The sequence below is a fragment of the Oncorhynchus keta genome, chromosome 11 (assembly GCF_023373465.1).
Source record: "Oncorhynchus keta strain PuntledgeMale-10-30-2019 chromosome 11, Oket_V2, whole genome shotgun sequence".
NCBI classification, from domain to species: Eukaryota; Metazoa; Chordata; class Actinopteri; order Salmoniformes; family Salmonidae; genus Oncorhynchus; species Oncorhynchus keta.
The window spans coordinates 23768199-23792847 of NC_068431.1; the positions used below are offsets into that span (position 1 = coordinate 23768199).

At 41.0% G+C, this 24649-nt stretch overlaps 1 protein-coding gene across 5 annotated transcripts in view; it reads left to right on the forward strand.

Moving 5' to 3' along the window:
• Window positions 1–24649, forward strand: part of LOC118389958 (opioid-binding protein/cell adhesion molecule-like) — a 449425-nt gene that overhangs the window by 360057 nt on the left and 64719 nt on the right. For all 5 annotated transcript variants that reach the window (XM_035779999.2, XM_035780001.2, XM_035780002.2 and 2 more), the window contains one exon: window positions 18161–18393. In XM_035779999.2, the coding sequence (XP_035635892.1) occupies window positions 18161–18393 (233 nt within the window). The remainder of the gene's footprint in view (window positions 1–18160; window positions 18394–24649) is intronic.

A 24649-nucleotide genomic window follows, 5' to 3' on the forward strand; every position in this document is an offset into this window, starting at 1 on the left:
ACACACACAAACACTTATAGTATGTGTGGGCAAGACAGTCTTTTTTTACTTCAGAGGGAATGTGTCGAAAGGGGTGATCAAGCTTTCGAGAGTCGGCTCTGTCCTAAGCAATGGAGTTAGTTAACCTTGTCCACAGTGAACTCTCCGCTGCCACTGTAAACCCAGGGCAATAATAGACCTCTCATGGCAACCAATTAGGGGCTGTCATTTTTGTTGAAGTGCCAGGCTTCTGCTTTGATAGATCGTGCACAGTGCAAGGAGGAGGAGAGAGGCAGCCAGGCATGCAGGCAGGTCAGACCTACAAGCCTAGCTGGCACCACAGGTTCAAGGCTGTGATCGATTGAAAGGCAACCAAGCTATGTTATTTATAAGATCACAAGGCCGTTAGAACCAACTAGTCGCTTAGCCTTTGCCACCGACTGTTGCTCTGTGCCAAGCAGGAGAGAAGCTGAGATTTAGGACGACTAGCTAACCTGTCTCTGTAGTCTGGTTAATTTATCATAGTGCGTGTGGGATGCACGTCTGCTGCCATGCACTGTATGTGTGTGTGTGTACTCATTAGGAACAGCTTGGTGCTCTCGTCGAATCCAAATACCCCACAGCAAAGGCTAAATAGCAAAGCAGGCTTTTGCTGAAAATAAGTGTTATTTATTTTTATTGAGAAAATTGATGCCTTTCAGTGCAATGTCGGTTACGGAGGAGGGTGTGAGGAATTTTAATTGGGATGTGCCTGGACATATCATGCCTGTCTGTCTGCAAGGTATCACACATGTCCTTGCCTGTGAAATGTTAAACTGAGGTACAGAGACGAGGCATGCCAATATATGAAATATAGTTAAAGGCGGTGCTTATTGAGCCGAATCATAATTGGCAGTTGTCCCTGACGGGAAACCCGGAGCATTTTGTGGTGTTTTTCTCTTCTTTCTTTTTTACGTGAGCTGCCATCTCAGTGCCACCCCGGACCTGGTGACTTTAGAGAAGCCTAATGTGTGTTATTTGCAAAGGGCACCTTCATTTGTGTGCGTCGGAACCTCGAAGAAGAGGTGATTTTCAGCTGTGAGCTAATCCGACCGCAGCACACTCCGAGCAGCCCACCCAGGGCCGCCCAATCAGAACCACTGTCTTCGGTCACACTTGATTTTTAGGCCCTGGTAAATCCAACCGATTACTCTAATTGTCCATTAATTGTGCGATGATTATTCCATCCATCTCCGATTTATTTATCTCCCCTTGGTTAGGTGGTAACAAGGTGACTTTCATGCTTTCCGTGAATGTAATTATAACACAATTACTAGTTTGGTCCAGTGTAAACAGATGTACTGACATGTTATGCTGCTTGAGAGAATATGGAGGAGATGTAAGCGTGGAAGATAGGGCTATGTATGAACTTAATTGTATTCATCTCATTTGGTTCCTAGAATTGAATGAATGAGGCAGTCGTGTATACAGTATGTATATCCCTATACTGTATCTTTATGAAAACATGTACCTGACAGGAACAGAGCTTTATTTGGATTCAAGGTCCCTGAGACACCATTATTATTGTCAAAATGATGATTATTAATTATGTTTATCAATTTTATGAATGCCATTATGTTAATGACTCTACATGTGAAATATTGGCATTCCTTTTTAGATTCAAACAACTGCACAAATCTCACATATACAGTACATTCAAATGTATTTTTGTTGAAAATGGTCTCCTTGTAGCTGCCAGTGTGCTGGTAGTTTTTAAAAATGTTTATTTTCTTCATTTATCCTTTATTTAACCAGGCAAGTCAGTAAGGAACAAATTCTTATTTATGATGATGGCCTACACCGGCACGACGCTGGGCCAATTGTGCACCACCCTATGGGACTCCCAATCACGGCCAGTTGTGATACAGCCAGGTTTTCTGTAGTGATGCCTCTACCACTGAGATGTAGTGCCTTAGACCGCTGCGCCACTCGGGAGCCCAAGGTAATATGCTTCTGTATGGCTCTGTCATGTCCTCTTTTTTACGTAAGTGCTGGGAGTTTATTCGGACTCATAAATTACTTTGAAAGTCTCTTAAATGTTTTTGAAAATGTATAAGAAGAAAAAAAAACTCTACACAACTTTTGCCCAGAAGTAGTAGTTGTGCGCCTCAGCAATGTCTGACTTTTACCCTCCTTTAGTGCACTAATACTTTGGATTAGCTTTTTATTCGTTGGCAACAAAAGCTTGTCTCTGATGCCTTGATTTATTGTATTTACATTGGTGCTGTGTAATTCGTTTGTACGAGGCAAGCAGAAGCTAGCGCCCCAGTGGCATGTGTGGGGGCGGGGGTGGGTGGCGGTTGTGAGAGTCAATATGATCCATGCGGGTGCTTCCCTCCTTTGCTGGGCTTTGTGTCCAGCTCAATTAACTGAAGGCTCATACACTCTCTCGCACGCTGGGAGCCCAACAGAGGAACCAACGGCCTATCCCAACAGCTTACAGCCTGTGTGTGTGGATGCTTCCTTCCTCATGGTGTCAATTGCTCTGAACAAGTGAAGTCAACTCGGGACAAATCTCCTATTCCCCAAACAAGTTGTACCGACGTCTCATTTACTGTCTCATTTACCCACCCCGAGGCCCAGAGCAAGCAAGTCAACCCTGCCTTTGACCTGCCGGTGACCCCTGCTAGGAGCGGATATTAAACCAGAGATGCAGTGTAGTTCATCTCGAAACACATGGGAAATCCCATTGTTATTACACAGTAGCATTATACAGCTAGCTGTGTTTGCTAATTGTAGCTTGTGATTCAATGTGAGAATTATACCAACAAACTATTTTTACACTCATATTGGTCTCATTTCTTTTTCAATGGAAATTCGCACTGCCACTGGCAAGGTTGTTTCAAATACTGTCATTGCATCATACAAATGGTTTCACCAAAGTTGCAAGCTACAAACATTTCTGCCTGCTTCTTTGATCTGTGTTGTAATGAAAGGCTTTGGCCATGACAGTACGGATGATACGCCATTTAGCAGATCCTTTTCTCCAAAGTGACTTACAGTCGTGCATCTGTGTGATCCTGGGAATCAAACACACTATCCTGGTGTTGCAAAGGCAGAAGCCGTGTGGGGTTGGTTCACCAGTGTGGTTGGAAGAGAATCAATGAACTCCGACTGAACAGAGCTGGGCGTGTCTGTGTGGAAAGTCCCCCCCCCCATCTCTCTTGTCTTAACTGAGCCCACTATACCATTGTTGTTTTTTTAAATATATTTTATAATTAGAATGATAATGCAAAGCCAATTAATGTGGTAGGATGTTGTTGGATTTGACATTTCTGAACTGTAGTGTTTACCAGAGTTCAGAGTTAAGGCATTCCAGTATGTACAATTCTAAGAGTGGTTGATCGATATTGCCTGAAAATGGACCCTTGCCTGATTATTGCAGGACCACTGTAGATTGCGATATCCTCAATCAAATGCAGATATGGTTAATGACCACTTCTCACCCTTCTTTTCAAAAATCCTCCATATAATATAATTTATTCCAATTGTTCAGGGGGTGCTGCAGGTAAGAGCAGTGGTGTAATCTGCATATCAATAATTGTTTTTGAGACCTGTGTTAACAGCCAGTAAAAAATGTGCTCTTGTAGCAACTGCATAGTGCCGATCCCAAGCTATGGAATAGAAGTTTGAGGGAGGTCCTCCCTTCTAAATTCCTCCGTGGTAATTGTGCTCCACATAATAAACCAAATCAAAATCAAATCAAATGTATTTATATAGCCCTTCGTACATCAGCTGATATCTCAAAGTGCTGTACAGAAACCCAGCCTAAAACCCCAAACAGCAAGCAATGCAGGTGTAGAAGCACGGTGGCTAGGAAAAACTCCCTAGAAAGGCCAAAACCTAGGAAGAAACCTAGAGAGGAACCAGGCTATGTGGGATGGCCAGTCCTCTACTGGCTGTGCCGGGTGGAGATTATAACAGAACATGGCCAAGATGTTCAAATGTTCATAAATAACCAGCATGGTCGAATAATAATAAGGCAGAACAGTTGAAACTGGAGCAGCAGCACAGCCAGGTGGACTGGGGACAGCAAGGAGTCATCATGTCAGGTAGTCCTGGGGCATGGTCCTAGGGCTCAGATCCTCCGAGAGAGAGAAAGAAAGAGAGAAGGAGAGAATTAGAAAACGCACATTTAGATTCACACAGGACACCGAATAGGACAGGAAAAGTACTCCAGATATAACAAATTAACCCTAGCCCCCCGACACATAAACTACTGCAGCATAAATACTGGAGGCTGAGACAGGAGGGGTCAGGAGACACTGTGGCCCCATCTGAGGACACCCCCGGACAGGGTCAAACAGGAAGGATATAACCCCACCCACTTTGCCAAAGCACAGCCCCACACCACTAGAGGGATAAACCACTTCCAAAACATGTTATTTTAAGAAGACGGCGAGTGGGGCTTTATTGTTCAATCTAATTTGTGTCTAACGGACACATGCTCAAACTCGCATACTTCAACAGCTGCAAATTATCGAGATATCAAAGTGTCAGAAAGAAATGTAAACAATAGGCCATTAGAAAATGCTGGATGGCATTAATTTTTCATAAGCAAATAAACATTTTCGGTAGTGTTCTATGCAGGCCATTCCATGAGAGCAGCATTTATTTTTCAACCATGTTTTGAAGCAAGACCAATGGATTTTCACGATTTCAGTTATATCATCAAAATCAATAAATCAAAGCACGTTTTTGGGCTTATTCAGTGGTTTAGTACATGATTAAGTAGAATCCTGTTGGAAAACTGTTAACATTTTTTAAGGTAATTTATATTCCTAAAACATATGTTAAATGATACTGTTGCTGCTTCCTGTTGTCATCTATTTTTGATTTATAGTCCAGTGTCAAAACAACTGTTTTAAATGTCCAAATTCATAATGCAAATGTTTAGAGGTTGTGATATTTTGAAGCCAAGCATAAAAATGACTCCCTACACAATTTTCTAAATTAGTACCTTATAAACTGCACAAACACCAAGATTTACCAAGCGGCAACTCTAAACTGGAATTGATTAGCTTGTTCTACTATTATCAATACCGTGCACAAATGAATCACTAACATCGATATTCTATAGAAATCAATGGAACAGGGACAATAATCATGGTGACATGTTCTTTTTTTGCGCTTTTCTAAAAGACAAACCACAACGAACTTGGGTATACTACATGTACCTGTCGATAGATGACAACTGGTAGTAGCCATTTATCAACTCATCTCCTTGTGCAACAATGTTTTAAAGAAATCGATTTAGTATCATCTTGATTACTATAAACTTTTATATTAACATCAACGTGATGTAAAAAGGATATGTACTTCTGCTCAATTTATGTGGTAGAAAAAGCTTGTGTAAGGTAATTGCACAAACTGTCCACATTAGGGAAATGAGCGCAAAATAAAATAATTAAACATGTCAATTTAGGATCATAGTATATGTTGCCCACTCACAAGCTGACCAACTCATTGGCTTTGTGGTTAGTGTCCACCCTGAGATTGGAAGGTTGTGAGCTCAATCCCTGTACGAGTCATACCAAAGACTGTAAAAATGTGACCTGATGCATCTCTGCTTGGCACTCAGTATTAAGGAGATAGATTTAGAGGTAAAGCCCTGCTAGCGCCGTTCTGGCTCGTGCAAAGCTAATTTACTCACAAGCTGTAGCAACAATTACATATATTTAACCATTTATAGAGTTTAAAAAAGTGCTCTCAAACACAATTTAACTGGGCGCTCTAGGCTAGAGCCTCCACAGTCTCTGTGCAGCAGGCTGAACGTTCAACGTCCCTACAATGAGCCCCATCAGTCCTCCATGACAACAAAAACATAAATAACAGAGTAGGCTAATAAGTCCTTCATTTTTAGGTCATGTTCAAGTAAATCAATTTGACTCATTTATAATTCAAAAGTTACATTACAGATTACAATGTTGGACAGGTAACTAGTAACTAACAGATTACATTTAGAAAGTAACCTACCCAACCCTGTAAAATGCTACGTTATGCTATGCTAAATCATTTTGCGATGTTGACCCGACTGAACAGATGCAGATTCATGATCAATAGTGATAGTCTATGGAAGACGTACAAATGGCCTAGCAGTCGCAGGGACGCCATTCTGCAATGACTTGTTGACTATTCGAAATAGTAATGTGGTCTGGAAGTTATCCAGGAGTTATACATCTGTTAATTTCTCCTGAGTACATGGATTGTTAATCAATCTAAGCCAACCAAAAATAAATATATAACTTTGTCTCAAAGCAATCAAAGCTGCTTGTGGTAAGATGTCATTTCCAAATAGGCTTACTGTATGTAGCCTCTGATGCTGATATAAAGTCGATTCCCAGGTAATGAAATGCCATTTTACCCAACCCGCCATGTAATTGATTTATATGTTCAATATCAGGTAGTTCCACACGCAAAATATTTTTACATTTACTGTAGTCATCTTTAACAGGAAATATTGGCATTTTCATTGTGTGCTAATACAGGCACTTACTCTAAGGGCAATGCATTGACATGCGCTTTTGTAAAAAAAAAATGTTAAATATAAAAATTGAGTTTAAGGTTAGTTAAGGTTGCTGACGGCATGATGTTTGTTTGAGTTATGTAGTTATTCTTCTTAGCTGTCAGCTTGGAGCACTGACAGATACTCATTTGTGTTGGTACACCAAGAACAATACAGGATTGGCCATGGCGGTGTTGTCATTCCTTGAAAGTGCATTTAAATCACATCAGCGACCTTTTCTACTTGAGTACTAAAGGTCAGCATTACACTGCCTCTGCATAAACACTGCAGAGAAAAACTATTTCAAAGTGCATCATTTCAAGGTTGAATAAACAAGATTTTTTTACTTTACTTGCAACAGAGACTCTTAAAATGCCCCTTTCATGCAACAACAACAGGTCTGTGATGTTTAATTTACATAGTGCTGGGGGCGTGTTCAGCAGGGTACTACTTTGTCGACCATTCTGTTGAAATATGTTATATAGAACAGATATGCCTCTCTGGCATGTAGACTAAGGAATCACGTCAGTTCAATTTATGACATTTATTTCTGCAATGTTTGCCCACTGATAACATAGGTCAAATAATACAGGGCATTTTTTACATCCAATGTTTTTACAGATGACGGACAAATCCAGTAAGCACAGGTTGTGTCAGATTATTATGTAACTTTATTTATGGATGAACATTAATACAAATCCCTCAAATGATCATGACCTCACATTCATCATGCACTGAAGTTCATATGACAAGATATAATATATATATATATATATAGTGTGTCATTTAAGTGACAGCTACTGATTCGAATATAATGGGGTTGAGTATTATTGAGTTTATTCAGAGATGGTACCTGAGATAGTCTCATTTAGCTGCACATAGTTACAGTTGTTATGGTGCTCTCGGATAGAAAATCTCTCTTTGGTCGTGGGATGATAATATTTATCGGGATATCATTTAATGGGATACATTTGTGTTTATTGTTGATTTTGTTCAATCTCTAGAGATTGAGTGACCAATGGTAGTTCTCCCTTCCTCTGAATGCTTTCAAATGTATTTATTTTTACACGTTTGAATCACATTTTCTTTGCTTACGGCACATGTATTCCCTTTTTGCTTTCAGTTTTATATGTTTGGTTAGGGATATTAGTAATTATAACTAAATACTATTGACATTAAGTTGTCTCCATAGAAAATGACCTTGTACTGCTAGAGGTTAATCAAACACAGAAATATGTGTATTCAAATACGTTAATAGAATACTCTGGTCATAGCAATGTTTCTCCACTGATCTGCAATGACCCAAAAGATATCTGATGTTTAAAGGCCATGGCAATACATCCACATACAGTCTCCTCATTGAAATTCTTGAGAATCCCCTCAGACAAATAAGCTTAATTTAGCGCAACATTTTGTTTGATATTCCCAGTACAGAGCCCTTACATTAACTGCCTGTGGATATTCCAAAATACGTAAAACCAGCAAGAACAGCCTACAGCCAAATATAAAATATGTATGTAATTAGAAACCAACATTTCTATTCTAGCTTTTGTATTTGAAGAGAGTAAGCTATTAGTTTTAAATTTGTATGCAGCCTCTTTGCAGAGCCGTCCATACTTTTGAATACATCTCAACCATGCCAAAAATGTATCTTAATCTTTTGTAGTACGTAAAACATAAATTATTGTATTCCTTGTGAACTAGCCAATGATGACACGGCATCGTACATTAACCAACTCCATTGAAGCTCGCAGTGAACAAAGAACACTTGCAACCTCTAATTGTGGGGAAGAGAAACGGCATGTATTTTTTTTTTTTTTGCACGGTGCTTTTGTCAGAGTGCATGAGGAAAGAGGCCAGAAGTTATTTATTCCACTGCTTGATTTTTACTTCCTCCTATGCTGTATTTGGATCCCTTTCATAGTGCTGAAAGGGTCCACACTTTATTTGGATTAAATTGGTTTGCCTTCTGTGCAACAGTGATAAGAGGGAATAGTGCAGGATGAAATATTTATTCATTCATTTCTTTATTTGTAGGCATTATGGGGACTTGGTGTGGAGGTTGGACACACTGTACTCTATGACGACCTTGCATAGCACATGTTTTCAAAAGCAGGGCCTGTTGCTTAAAGGCCAATAGCAGTCAACAACGTGATTTTCCTGTGTTTTATTTTTTATCTCCACACTGAGATTGGAATAATACTGTGAAATTGTTTGAAAAGACTGCCTGAAATCTCAGCCTGTTTTGGTGGGATGGAGTTTTGGCCTGCCTGGTGAAACCAGGGTTAATAGACCAATAAGAAAAAGAGTTACAAACCTCTCTGCCACTAACAGATCATTTTCAGTTTTCCCCTCCTCATTCAGACCACTCCCAGACATTCCTAGGAAAAAATAAGGTTGAGAAATTGCTTGTTGCTTAAAAGCAATTTAGTTTATTTTTGACAATTCTAATTGAAAATAATCACAGCAAGGTACTTAATTGTTATCCAGAAATGATTTGATAATGAGAAACAATCGGTTGCATTGGACCTTAAACGACAACACCCCCTTAGCAGGCGAGGGCTTTTTGTAAGCCGAGTCTTTTTACTGTATAATCAATAACATGCCACCTGAGAGGTATATTGTTTGCTCTCAAAAGGCTTTACAATCTCAGAGGCCCAAGAAGGTGCTACAACTTAAGCGACCTCTTCCGTATGTCTATTTTATCCTCACATCACCATGTCAATCACATTTTCTTTCCAACACCTTCCTATTCCCTCTCCCCCAGCGTCTCTCAACATGCTGCAAAGTTTCTTTACATTCAAAAGTACCAAGTAGGGTTCTCCAATCTTCTGCCTTGCTCTCCTCAGTTGTCTTCTGTAAGGTTTCTGGAGTCTGGAATAAATAAAACGCCTCACTGTGGCACTTTGAGCATTGGATGGAAAGACCTGAATACTGAGTAAGAAGTTGACATTTCTATTTTTGAGTCGGACCAGAATGCCCTGGGAGAGTTGCTAATGCACCATGTGGCTTGCTCGACAACCTTGTACTTTTTGCACCTCGCAATGCATCTCCTCTAGGTGTTACTGGCAACAAATCCTTGTAGGCTTTTTGGTTACGTTCACCATGGGACACATTTGTCTCAGTATTCAGGTCCCGGGATAAATTCTTGATTCACTGTGGTTCACTTCAAAAGGAAAAATCAACTAAATTTACCTCAGACCGCTCCCTGGTGATTTTGGAGGTTACCCTTTGTGAAAGAAAGTAATCCAACGTGGCAAAATAAGGCATTAGATGCCATTATGTTTGTCAATGGGTAATTTGTTCAAGGATTGATCAGGAATTCATTAACATCATTTATAGTTTGTAATGAAGAATTAGAAGATGTTTTGTGGAAGAATTTGACATACTGTGTTGTTGTCAATGGATCCCAAAAAGATGATTCAACAGTTTAAAAACAGTCTAGTGCTACCTTGAATTACCGTTGGTTGAATTATTCAATTTTCTGTCAAAGGCATGGTAGTCTGGGGATTATGTTGAGTTCAGAGTTGTTGTTCAGGTTATCAAATGCCTGTATCATGCCAGTTTCAGGCACGTTTTTCAGGACTTGCTCTTAAAATTGCATTTGCTGCTTTGTCTTTCTACGTTTTTTTGCCAAGGTTTGAAACTGCAGCTTCTTTTTGCACTTACGAGTATTTGTGTGCAACTGCGACCTGGCCAAGATAAAGCATAGCAGTGTGAACAGACAACACAGAGTTACACATGGAGTAAACAATTAACAAGTCAATAACACAGTAGGAAAAAAAAGGGGAGTCTATATACATTGTGTGCAAAAGGCATGAGGAGGTAGGTGAATAATTACAATTTTGCAGATTAACACTGGAGTGATAAATGATGAGATGGTCATGTACAGGTAGAGATATTGGTGTGCAAAAGAGCAGAAAAGTAAATACATTTTATTTGTATTTTTTATTTTACCAGACAAGTCAGTTAAGAACAAATTCTTATTTTCAGTAACAGCCTAGGAACAGTGGGTTAACTGCCTGTTCAGGGGCAGAACAACAGATTTGTACCTTGTCGGCTCAGGGGGTTTGAACTTGCAACCTTCCGGTTACTAATCCAACACCCTAACCACTAGGCTACCCTGCCTATGGGGATGAGGTAGGTAAAAATGGGTGGGCTATTTACCGATAGACTATGTACAGCTGCAGCGATCGGTAAGCTGCTCAGATAGCAGATGTTTGAAGTTGGTGAGGGAGATAAAAGTCTCCAACTCCAGCGATTTTTGCAATTCGTTCCAGTCACAGACAGCAGAGAACTGTAACGAAATGTGGCCAAATGAGGTGTTGGCTTTAGGGATGATCAGTGAGATACACCTGCTGGAGCGCGTGCTACGGATGGGTGTTGCCATTGTGACCAGTGAACTGAGATAAGGCGGAGCTTTACCTAGCATGGACTTGTAGATGACCTGGAGCCAGTGGGTCTGGCGACGAATATGTAGCGAGGGCCAGCCGACTAGAGCATACAAGTCCCAGTGGTGGGTGGTATAAGGTGCTTTAGTGACAATACGGATGGCACTGTGATAAACTGCATCCAATATAGGTAGGCCCTATGCGTATGACTATGTCTTTCCCATATTGGAGTAAGGCTGTGATATCTTGCAAGACTGCTTTTAGCTTTGCTGTACATCAATGTACACCTCTTGAACATCAGACTCTGAGGCCTCGTCTTCACAGTCACTTTCCAACCTTGTTGAGGATGGCTCGTTGTCAGGCTTAAAAAGCCTCAAATTTGCCCGGATGGCCACCAATTTTTCAACCCTTGTATTGGTCAGCCAGTTGCGTGCTTTGGTGTGTGTGTTCCCAAACAAGGACCAGTTGCGCTCTGAGGCGGCTGATGTTGGTGGGATTTGGAGGATGATGGAGGCAACAGGGGAAAGAGCCTCAGATCCACAAAGTCCCTTCCACCAGGTGGCTGATGAGATATTTTTGCATGACTGCCATATTGCATCTCCATCCCAAAGCCCTTGCTTGTAAGTGTGCTTCGCCAGACTGCCAAGAACCTTGTCCTCATCCAGGCCAAGGTGGTGAGACACGGTAGTGATGACACCATAGGCCTTTTTGATCTCTGCACCAGACAGGATGCTCTTGCCAGCATACTTGGGGTCCAACATGTACGCCGCAGCGTGTATGGGCTTCAGGCAGAAGTCTTCACGCTTTTTGATGTATTTCAGAACTGCAGTTTTCTCTGCTTGGAGCATCAATGAAGTGGGCAGGGCAGTACGGATTTCTTCTCTTACATCTGCAAGCAGAGTCTGAGCATCAGACAGGATGGCATTGTCTCCCTCAATCTGTGCAATGGCTACTGCTATAGGTTTCAGGCTGCTTACCACTCTCTCCCAAAGTACATCATCCAGGAGGATCCTCTTGATGGGGCTGTCCATATTGGCAGACTGATATGGCCATTTCTTCCCATCCATGATGACAACACCACCCCAATGGGTGTTGCTGGGCAGCTTCAATGTGGTGCTCATACTCTTCTCACTTTGCTTGGTGAGGTAGATTGCTGCTATAACTTGACCCTTCACATACCTAACCATTCCTTTGGCTCTCTTGTAGAGTGTATCCATTGTTTTCAGTGCCATGATGTCCTTGAGGAGCCGATTCAATGCATGAGCAGCACAGCCAATGGGTGTGATGTGAGGGTAGGACTCCTTCACTTTAGACCAAGCAGCCTTCGTGTTTGCATACCTTCTGTGGTCCAAGATCATTGATGACTGCCTTCAGCTCATCTGCAATGTGGAGGCCGGTGTGTCTGTTGTCCCTTGTCTGTGCTCTTGTAGAATACTGGTTGAGGGGTGGAGAGGATGTAGTTAATTATTCCTTGCCCACGAACATTCAAAAACCCATCAGAGATGATTGCATTACAGTCTGCTTTCTCTATGATTTGCTTAACCTTCACCTGAACTCTGTTGAACTCTGCATCCAGCAAAAGAGTAGATATTATAAAGCATGTTTGGTTGGAGGGGTGTATGCTGGGCAAAGAACATTCAGAAATCTCTTCCAATACACATTGTCTGTGAGCATCAGAGGTGAACCAGCATACACAGCTCGAGCAAGACATTTATCACCATTTCTCTGACTGCGTTCCTCCACTGGGTAAAAAAGCCTTTTGATTCCAGGAGGACCATGAGCTGTTGCTATTGATAAGATGTCTGATTCATAATTTTAACCTCAAATATAAGTAGAGAGACTTTTTGTCAGTGGTTGCTTGTTGTGAGCGCTGAGGGAACTTTATGCACTTCAAATCAAATTTCATTAGATTTTAAGTGAATAAAGTTCCCTCAGCATAAAGTTCCCTCAGATGATTATTCTTCTCATATGATTTAGCACAGTATTTGCAAATGTACGCAGATTTACCTTCTACATTAGCTGCAGTGAACTGTTTCCACACATCAGATAGTGCCTGTGGCATTTTACTGTAACGATATTAGAAAAACAGTTGTAAAAAAACAACAAATACAATTCCAAGTACCGATTTTAAATAGTTAAGCAATTAGATTAAACAGCTCCTTTGTAAAATACATGTTTTAAAATGAAACATGTATGGAAACAGGTGAATTTACACGCTCAAGCAAGCTAAACCCACATGGTAGCAAAAGTGGTAGTACAAGTGATACAAGTGATGGAAGAGAATTTAATGTTAATTTTTTTTCCATAGTCCTCCCCCAGAACCGTTTCAGAGAATTTGGCAGTACGTCCAACCGGCCTTACAACAGCAGACCACGTTTGTGGCATGGTGTAGGCGAGCGGTTTGCTGATATCAACGTTGTGAGTACAGTGCCCTATGGTGGCTGTGGGGTTATGGTATGGGCAGGCATAAGCTACGGACAACGAACACAATTGCTTTTTATTGATGGCAATTTGAATGGACAGAGATACCGTGATGAAATCATGAGGCCCACTGTTGTGACATTCATCCGCCGCCATCACCTCATGTTTCAGCATGATAATGCACAGTCCCATGTCGCAAGGATCTGTTCCTGGAAGCCGAAAATGTCCCAGTTCTTCCATGGAATGCATACCCAACAGACATGTCCCCATTGAGCATGTTTAGGCTGCTCTCGATTGACATGTACGACAGTGTGTTCCAGTTCCTGCCAATATCCAGCAATTTCGCACAGCCATTGAAGAGGAATGGGACACACGATCAACAGCCTGATCAACTCTATGCGAAGGAGATGTGCCGCGCTGCATGAGGCAAATGGTGGTCATACCAGATACTGACAGGTTTTCTAATCCACCCCCATACCTTTTTTTAAAGGTATCTGTGGCCAATATTATTCCCAGTCATCTGAAATAGATTAGGGCCTGATGAATTTATTTAAATTGACTGATTTCCTTATACTGTATGAACTGTAACTCAGTGAAATCCTTGAAATTGCTGCATTTTGGACTTTTTTTAATGTATTTCACATTTATTTAACCAGGTAGGCTAGTTGAGAAGTTCTCATTTACCTGGCCAAGATAAAGCAAAGCAGTTCGACACATACAACAACACAGAGTTACACATGGAATAAACAAACATACAGTCAATAATACAGTAGAAAAAGTCTATGTACAGTGTGTGCAAATGAGGTAGGATAAGGGAGTAAGGCAATAAATAGGCCATGTTGGCCAAGTAATTACAATATAGCAATTAAAGACTGGAATGGTAGATGTGCAGAAGATGAATGTGCAAGTAGAGATACTGGGGTGCAAAGGAGAAAGATAAATAAATCCAGTATGGCGATGAGGTAGTTGGATGGACAATTTACAGATGGGCTATGTACAGGTGCAGTGATCTGTGAGCTGCTCTAACAACTGGTGCTTAAAGCTAGTGAGCGAGATATGAGTCTTCAGCTTTAGTGCTTTTTGCAGTTCGTTCCAGTCATTGGCAGCAGAGAACTGGAAGGTAAGGCCGGCAAAGGAAGAATTGGCTTTGGGGTGACCAGTGAGATAAACCTGCTGGAGTGAGTGCTGCTATGGTGACCAGTGAGCTGAGATAAGGCGGGGCTTTACCTAGCAGAGACTTGTAGATGACCTGGAGCCAGTGGGTTTGGCGACGAGTATGAAGCGAGGGCCAGTCAACGAGAGCATACAGGTCGCAGTGGTGTGTAGTAATATGGGGCTTTGGTGACACAACAAATGGCACTGTGATAGACTTGTCGTGGACATTTCCTGCATTACCAAATCATGAGAGAGCAAACCACACACAAGTCAGAGTTATCATAAAGTCCATCTTTAATTATATATGAGCTTCACCATAGCCCTGTTTGACTCTCAGATCAATTCAGTGACTGTAAATTAATTCTCTGAGAGTGCTTACAAAACAATTCTTAGTATCATTTATAGCCAAGACACACCCATCTAAACTCACATGACAAATAACAGATCTTAGGAACATTACACAAAGAAAGACTTTACTTGAGAGAGGACTATCCCATAGCCAGACAGCATTAGCTATAAATTATTGTTCAGTTTGCTCTCTTAGACGAGGTTCTACTTCTCGTTCTTTTTACAACATAGTACCAAAACATTACCTCATCAAATGGCATATATCAATTGTCAATTCTAGATACCCCCATATGAAATACATTACATTACATTTAAGTCATTTAGCAGACGCTCTTATCCAGAGCGACTTACAAATTGGTGCATTCACCTTATGACTACACGTGGTTGATATTACTAGTTTATCTAGCGTGTCCTGCGTTGCATATAATTGATGCAGTGCACATTTGCGAAAAAGGACTGTTGTTGCTCCAACGTGTACCTAACCATAAACATCAATGACTTTCTTAAAATCAATACACAGAAGTATATATTTTTAAACCTGCATATTTAGCTAAAAGAAATCCAGGTTAGCAGGCAATATTAACCAGGTGAAATTGTGTCACTTCTCTTGCGTTCATTGCACGCAGAGTCAGGGTATATGCAACAGTTTGGGCCGCCTGGCTCATTGCGAACTAATTTACCATAATTTCACGTAATTATGACATAACATAGAATGTTGTGCAATGTAACAGGAATATTAAGACTGATGGATGCCACCCATTAGATAAAATATGGAACGGCTCCGTATTTCACTGAAATAATAAATGTTTTGTTTTTGAGATGATAGTTTCTGGATTTGACTATATTAATGACCTAAAGCTCGTATTTCTGTGTATTATTATGTTATAATTAAGTTTATGATTTGATAGAGCAGTCTGACTGAGCGATGGTAGGCACCAGCAGGCTCATAAGCATTCATTCAAACAGCACTTTTGTGCATTTTACCAGCACCTCTGCTGTTTATGAATTCAAGCCTATCAACTCCCGAGATTAAGCTGGTGTAACGATGTGATGTGAAATGGCTAGCTAGTTAGCGGGGTGCGAGCTAATAGCGTTTCAAACGTCACTCGCTCTGAGACTTGGAGTAGTTGTTCCCCTTGCCCTGCATGGGTAACGTTGCTTTGAAGGTGGCTGTTGTCGATGTGTTCCTGGTTCGAGCCCAGGTAGGAGCTATACTGTTACACTGGCAATACTAAAGTGCTTATAAGAACATCCAATAGTCAAAGGTATATGAAATACAAATGGTATAGAGAGAAATAGTCCTATAATAACTACAACCTAAAACTTCTTACTTGGGAATATTGACGACTCATGTTAAAAGGAACCACCAGCTTTCATATGTTCTCATGTTCTGAGCAAGGAACTTAAACGTTAGCTTTCTTACATGGCACATATTGCACTTTTACTTTCTTCTCCAACACTTTGTTTTTGCATTATTTAAACCAAATTGAACATGTTTCATTATTTATTTGAGGCTAAATTGATTTTATTGATGTATTATATTAAGATAAAATAAGTGTTCATTCGGTATTGTTGTAATTGTCATTATTACAAATACATTTTAAAAATCGGCCAATTTAATCTGCATCTGCTTTATTTGCCCTCCAATAATCGGTATCGGCGTTGAAAAATCATAATCTGTCGACCTCTAGTTCACATATTCTAAATCGGAACCGTCCAGAGTAGTGATGCTGGACGCGCGGGCAGGTGCGGGCAGCGATCGGTTGAAGAGCATGCATTTAGTTTTACTTGCATTTAAGAGCAGTTGGCGACCACGGAAGGAGAGTTGTATGGCATTGAAGCTCGTCTGGAGGTTAGTTAACAAAGTCCAAAGAAGGGCCAGAGGTGTACAGAATGGTGTTGTCTGCGTAGAGGTGGATCAGAGAACCACCAGCAGCAAGATCGACATCATTGATGTATACAGAGAGGTGAGTCGGACCGAGAATTGAACCCTGTGGCACCCCCATAGAAACTGCCAGAGGTCTAGACAACATGCCCTCTGATTTGACACACTGAACTCTATCAGAGAAGTAGTTGGAGAACCAGGCGAGGCAATCATTTGAGAAACCAAGGCTGTTGAGTCTGCCGATAAGAATGTGGTGATTGACAGAGTCGAAAGCCTTGGCCATAGATGGGCATGTTGCTTTGAATGGGACCAATATTTTTTGTTTGTTTAATTTAACCTTTATTTAACTAGGCAAGTCGGTTAAGAACAAATTCGTATTTAAAATGACGGCCTACCCATACTGTCCACAAAGTAATAATTTTGACTCATCTGTCCATAGAACATTCTTCTTGATGATCATCCAGGTGCTTTCAGGTGCTATTTGTCAAACTTGAGACAACTTGTTGGATTAGATGGGTCCTATTACATCTGTCGAAAACGCACACAAAAAAACCACATGAATAACCTCATACCAGCGGACAAGCACGGTGATAGAGTGATGGTTTGGGGATGCTTTGCTCCCTCAGGACCTGGACGACTTGTCGTTATATAAGGAACCATGAATTCTGCTCTGGCTTAGAGAACTCTACAATACAATGTCAGGCCATCCGTCTGTGAGCTGAAGCTGGGTCATGCAGCAAGACAATGATCCAAAACATGCAATCAAGTAGACATGAAAATGGTTAAAAGCAACAAATTAGAAGTTTAGGAATGGCCTACTCAAAGTCCAGACCTAATCCTTTTTGAGATGTTGTGGCAGGACTTGAAACAAGCAGATATCACTGAGTTAAAACAATTCTGCATGCAAGGCTGGGCCAAAATTCCTCCACAGCGATGTGAGAGACCGATCAACAACTACAGGAAGCATTTGGTTCCAGTCATTGCAGCTAAATGTGGCACAAGGTTATTGAATGTAAGGGGGCAATACTTTTAAACACTGGGGAATTAGTTGTTGCATAACTTTGTTAATTAAATAAATAAATTGTCTTTTTTATTTAATTAACTAGACAAGTCAGTTAAAAACAAATTCTTATTTACAATGACAGCCTACCCCGGCCAAACCCGGACGATGCTGGGCCAATTGTAAAATAAGTATACATTTGTTTCGTTATTTGTAAATACAGGTTCCTGTTATCTAATATTCGGTTTTGGTTGAAGATCTGATAACATTCAGTATCAAAAATATGCAAAAATAGAGAAAATTGGAAAGGAGGCAAATACTTTTTCATGGCACTGTATGCCATTGAGGGAAGGTTGTGAAATCGCAAATGGGGCCTGCTGTGGTCTCTCACCTGCTGTATTTGATTTGGCAATGTTTTTTTCTTTCTTGTCCTCCAGGTGCCCACAGGGGGACATCGTCACACACACGGCCTGGCTCAACCGGTCGAGTATACTTTACGCCGGCGAGGACAAGTGGTCGGTGGATCCCAGGGTGAGTCTTGTTACACTCAATCAGGAGGAGTTCACCATAAAGATTGAGGACGTGGACATGACCGACGAGGGCCCATACATCTGTGCGGTGCAGACGAGCAGGAGACCGAGGACGACGTCAGTGCACATCCTCATCCAAGGTAAGCCGAAGCCTTAGAATCTAGAAACTGTCTGGGCGGGTGTTGTCAAAATAGCTTTTGTCTGATGTGTGTGTGTGTGTGTTTGTGTGTGTGTCTCTCTCTCCTATCTCTATCCCTCTTTCTGTGTGTGGACATCTCCCTCTCTGGTGTATTTGGTGGCTTTCATACCCCTCTGAATGAGAACCTGTTATTACTCCATAGAAAGACAAATTAGTCTACTTTCTCTCTCACTGTGGAAGGGCTGTAAAAAATAAATCTATATAAATAAAGGGACTAGGTAAAACAACACAAGTCTGGGAATGCACTTCACTAAGTCATCCGTTATTGTCTGTGTTTCCATTAGTTGGTGGTCTTTACAACTTACAGTAGATTCTACCTAACTTGTGCAACTTGCAGTATGGAAAGCATCCATCATGTGGGGTTCTCAGTCTAATCAATTATTCATATGAAGTACTATCTCTGAGACTTCTTTACCTTGAATACTCCCATGTGCATGCACAATAAACTCAATTCCAGGATTGTATTCATTAGGGCACACATTTTGAAATATTTAAATCCCAAAGTGAGCATTTTTTTATTGGACAAGGCCAGGCAGTCCCTCTCCATTTCAGTCTGTTTTTTTCCATTTGGTGCCTAATGAATACGACCCAGAACTTTGCTGTGAACTTCATAATGAGGATTCTCCGGCCGTATGTTCTAATGAAGTGGATAATGGTCTGATTTGAGCCCCATCAACGGCATTGCACCTTGGCGATACTGTATTTTTCCTAATCAGCAGATCCTGGGGCAATTTGATTGATGAAGGTGTCATTGCTAAGCACCGGAGCATTAAGGCAGAACAGAGGAGAACAGAGCAGGCTGAGATGCAAGGCCAGTCTGTATGTTCTCTAGAAGCTTGAAATGTATTTTTCTTCCCAGCTCCTTTGATGGCAATTAGATTTAAATACTGCTGTGTGCCATAAAAGGGGAAAATTGTATGATGTAGAATACCGGTGTAGGTGCAAATGAAGGTTATTCTGAGGGTTCTGTTGTGATGTAGAGGGGGAGTTTGAAGACTGTTATATTGGATGTTCTTCGGTGCAATGTTGCTTACACCTAACTAGCCTTCTCAAATCTACACAGGTGCCTATGGGGGTATGGGCTAGGTGTTCTCTGGGGCTAGGGTATTTCGATAGAGGTAATCAGGAATTCTGAAAGTTCCAGTGGTGTCTCTGCAGTTCCACCATATTTCCTGCAAGGTTATTGCATATATGGAGTAATATTGTGAAGACAGCTTTCCTAGTGTTTGTATGTTAGTTGTATGTTTGTTCTGTAGTTTATTTCATCGCTTTCTTCTGTCAGGCTCTTGGTCTTCAGCATTGTTAACTACGCTATGTTTTTTAAAGAGAACAATACGCATTGCATATGACGGAACAAACAGACAAACAAATTCCTTTCAATCCGAATAATTTGAGTCTGGCAACTCAGATGTTTAGTGTCCTAGCTCTCACTCAAATGCCTCTGGAAATCTGCACAGCACCTCTCCAAAGATCAAAGAATTGTTCACTCTGTTTAGTTTCTCCCCCTTTTAATTTTTGGCAAAATTAATTACTAGCCTATCGGGTTCGTCCTCACTGTCGAAATGAAAAAGGTCCTTTCTTTACTGCACATGTACATCATTAGTTACACTAGATTACACTTGGACCCTTCCATTTGAACAAAATGCACAGTGAAAATAGTTTATTCAGAAATGTGCTTTGAATTACTTTAGAGTGTGATGACAACTGCCAACAGAGTGAAACTGCCAGCCCATGACTCAGACAGTAGGAGTAGTTGGCTATTTGGCTAACCCCCTGTGTTATTAACAAAACATATCTTCATTAGTTGATAAAACTGTTAGATGTCTACTTCAGAGAGGGATGCTTGCTACTGTGTGGGGATTAGGATGTGCTTGTTAAACAGAACAGACTTACTTCACTCACTTTTGGAATAATTGATCAGAGAGATATAGTTGTCATTTTCTTCATCCCAAATGACACAATATTCCTTATAGTGCACTACTTTTGACCAGAACCCAGGTCAAAAGTAGTGCACTATATAGGGAATAGGGTGTCATTTGGGACATTGCCATAGTCATCATAGTCTTGGTCTTGTTATGTGGTTATTCAACATGAATAGTTTGTTTTCTCAAACCTCATGGATCATCTGTCATCATTGTTGTTTTCTGATCGCTATGTGCTTTAATTGATTGTGCTCCTATCAGTCAACTGCGTGTGTATTTACATTTGTAAATAGTCAACTCTAATTAAAAGGCAGATCAAAGAGGAACGGCGAGGAAAAGTCACGTTGTGGGAGGGAAGTAATGGCGGGGGTCTCAGCGGTAGCGACGTCCTCGTTACTCAACAACCTTTTTATGGAAGTTTGCCCCCCCTGCTTCCTCTAGAAGTGCACTGCACACACCACCTACCTACTGCAGTCACTTCCTCCCTCCACCACTTCTCCTTCTCTCTATTTCCCCCAGTCTCCATCATCCATTTCTCTACCTTTCATTTCTTTGCTTTTAGCCACAGTAAATCGTTCTGGCTAAAGCTGTGGAAATATCTGTACTGTTGCCATAGTAACCGGGCAGGCAGAATAGTGGCTTGATTGAGAGAGCACTGGTACACTTGAACAGAAAGGTCACAGAAACACAATGGCACAGGTCACTGGCACTGCTGCACTTGCATGCCATGGTGGCAATGACATTTTTAGTGCATATTCCCTCTTAACAGGACAGACAGAATGAATGAAATTATTTACCACCTGATTGAAGCCTCTACTCCAGCTTGCAGCAGGTAATATACAAAAATGTGTATATACTGTACATCCTGTAGGGATGCCACATGTTCAGCCTGCTGCACTGATCCTATGGATGATCTAGTCTAGGGTGCTTAGGAATGTTTTTGAAATCTCTAAATGGTTAAAGTAGGGAGAAATATATGTGATTATTGAGTTTGCTTAATTTACTATCATCCTAAATTAAGATATTGAATTATTATGCCATATATACTTATATGATGCTACTTTCCAAGATGTGGACACTGTGTTATTTATTACATTACACAAGCTGACGTTTTGACCACATCGGATTGGGCGTAATTGCATCCTTTTTACCTCAGATTGGTGATGTTAGTATAAAAGTTTATGGTCAACTCAATGACAAAAGATCAATTACATAAAACTGATCAATATCTTTTGGTTTTGTACTGTTGATTTTGACACAGCTATCATTTTCTTTCTCAAATTGAACAGATATTTCAGGGTGGTCTCTATATAAAGCAGTTGCTGGCCACACACCAATATATGGATTTGAAAGTCAAACTATCACTTAAATAGCAGCCAACCTTTGTCACTGATGATATCCTATGGTGTAAAAAAAATAATTTCTTCTCTTTTCCGTGTCAGCCTCCCGAAATCAACAGCCGCCATTCCAAAATATAGATAGGAGCCTTCTACAAATAACCTATACATGGTTGGATGGTTATTTCATGTTTCCGTGTGGCCTTTGCATAGTGTTAGTTTAAACAGCGCTACACCCCAAACGTTTGCTCCCTGTTCTATTGATTTCAGTGTGCTATCCATGGAAGTGATTAGTAAAAGTGTTAAGTTACACTTACCGCATTGACGAGCCACTTCAATCAAAATGCAACACTTCAAAATGTCCTCCAACCTGTGATGTACACATTATTCCCAGATTCTGTGTTTTTTGTGCTGTGTTTAGTTTTAACAGGATGTGCAACCTCATTTCCCCCCTTTCGCGCAATTCATATGAACGTGATAATTGATAGGATTGACAAATAAGTGTTGCATTTCTCTTTCTGTTTTGGTGAAAAGGTAAACACTGCTGAATGAGTTAAAAATGTGCTGTGATTTATTTGTTTTGATATACCAGAAATCACCAAAACAGGTTTGCCCTGCCTACTGTATGTGCGCTTTGAAGCCCACAGCTACAAACAACACATATTTACCGTAATGCGTACAGTCGTGGCCAAAGGTTTTGAGAATGACACAAATATTAAGTTTCAGTTTGCTGCCGTCACATCATTGCTTTGCACAAAAAGGGCTTCACAGGCAAGGATATTGCTGCCAGTAAGATTGCACCGAAATCAACCATTTATCGGATCATCAAGAACTTCAAGGAGAGCGGTTCAATTGCTGTGAAGAAGGCTTCAGGCCGCCCAAGAAAGTCCAGCAAGTGCCAGGACCATCTCCTAAAGTTGATTCAGCTGTGGGATCGGGGCACCACCAGTACAGAGTTTGCTCGGGAATGGCAGCAGGCAGGTGTGAGTGCATCTGCACGCACAGTGAGGCGAAGACTTTTGGAGGATGGCCTGGTGTCAAGAAGGGCAGCAAAGAAGCCACTTCTCTCCAGGAAAAACATCAGGGACAGACCTGATATTCTGCAAAAGGTACAGGGATTGGACTGTTGAGGACTGGGGTTTTCTCTGATGTATCCCCTTTCCGATTGTTTGGGTCATCCGTAAAAAAGCTTGTCCGGAGAAGACAAGGAGAGCGCTACCATCAGTCCTGTGTCATGCCAACAGTAAAGCATCCTGAGACCATTCATGTGTGGGGTTGCTTCTCAGCTATGGGAGTGGGCTCACTCACAATTTTGCCTAAGAACACAGCCATGAATAAAGAATGGTTCCAACACATCCTCCGAGAGCAACTTCTCCCAACCATCCAGGAACAGTTTGGTGATGAACAATGCCTTTTCCAGCATGATGGAGCACCTTGCCATAAGGCAAAGGTGATAACTAAGTGACTCGGGAACAAAACATCAATATTTTGGGTCCATGGGCAGGAAACTCCCAAGACCTTAATCCCATTGAGGACTTGTGTTCAATCCTCAAGAGGCGGGTGGACAAACAAAACCCCACAAATTCTGACAAACTCCAAGCATTGATTATGCAAGAATGGGCTTCCATCAGTCAGGATGTGGCCCAGAAGTTAATTGACAGCATGCCAGGGTGGATTGCAGAGGTCTTGAAAAAGAAGGGTCAACACTGCAAATATTGACTCTTTGCATCAACTTCATGTAATTGTCAATAAATGCCTTAGACACTCATGAAATGTTTGTAATTATACTTCAGTATTCCATAGTAACATCTGACAAAAATATCTAAGGAAACTGAAGCAGCAAACTTTGTGGAATTTCATATTTGTGTCATTCTCAAAACTGTACACAAAAAGTACACTTTATGTAAACAAATGTATTCAACCTTATTGTCTGCCAACCCTTGTTATTGTCTGTTTTAGCAGTTCATGAGAATGATGTTGAGTATTCCATGGCTATTATATCGAATAAGTATTTGGGCTTTGTTTTGTGATCCTTGACTTACTGACCGACCGTCAACGGATTGGTCCGTGGATAGTATACAGGCTTGATCAGATAATGATGAGATCATTAACATTTTTAGGGCGATTCAACGCTGTCAGTCCTAATCAACAACTCCCCAGACCATCGACGTTGTCAAGCGCTAATTTTTTTTGCCTCTAGCGCTAAATACCTTTCAGAGCTAATATAACTATTTTTGCCACGGGCTATTTGACACGATGTCAATATCCATGGAATAAAGCATGGACTATAGAAGCTGTCTTTTCCTCCGGGCTATTTGACACAATGCCAATATCCATTGAAGAAAGCATGGACTATAGAAGTGTCTTTACTATACATGTATTTCTTGTCAGTTTGGCACAAGAGGCAAAATTTACTTGAATTCTGCATTTAAAACTGCTAGATGGCAGAATCTTTGTGCAAAAAATGCAAAAGTTGTGTAACGGGCAAATCAGGAGAATAACCCTTTCTCCATAGGGCCTCTAGTCCACACCAAAGCATCAGTATACAGCTCTGTGGCTGGTGCTACTTAAAGATTAACCACAGGTGGCCATCAGTTAGCTGAATGTTCCTTTAAAAAGAGCGGTGCTCTACCAGGTTTTCAGCGTGATCCCTTAACCCTCCTGCTGTGTTTCGGTCGAATTGGACCGATTTTACAAGATTTTCTCCTTGAAAAGTGTAGTTAATTTAATCTGATTGTCCACACAAGGCATCTGAACACACAAAATACATTTAGATGATTTTGTTTTATTTAACTTTTGTACGCCTGTGGTGTTCCCGGTCATAAATGACCGGTCATTAGAATTTTGGGGTGAGACTACAATTAGTGTATAAAATTTAGTTCAGGCACATGCCCATTCATCAGATGATACACACTTCCTCTACCAGACCCCCACATGC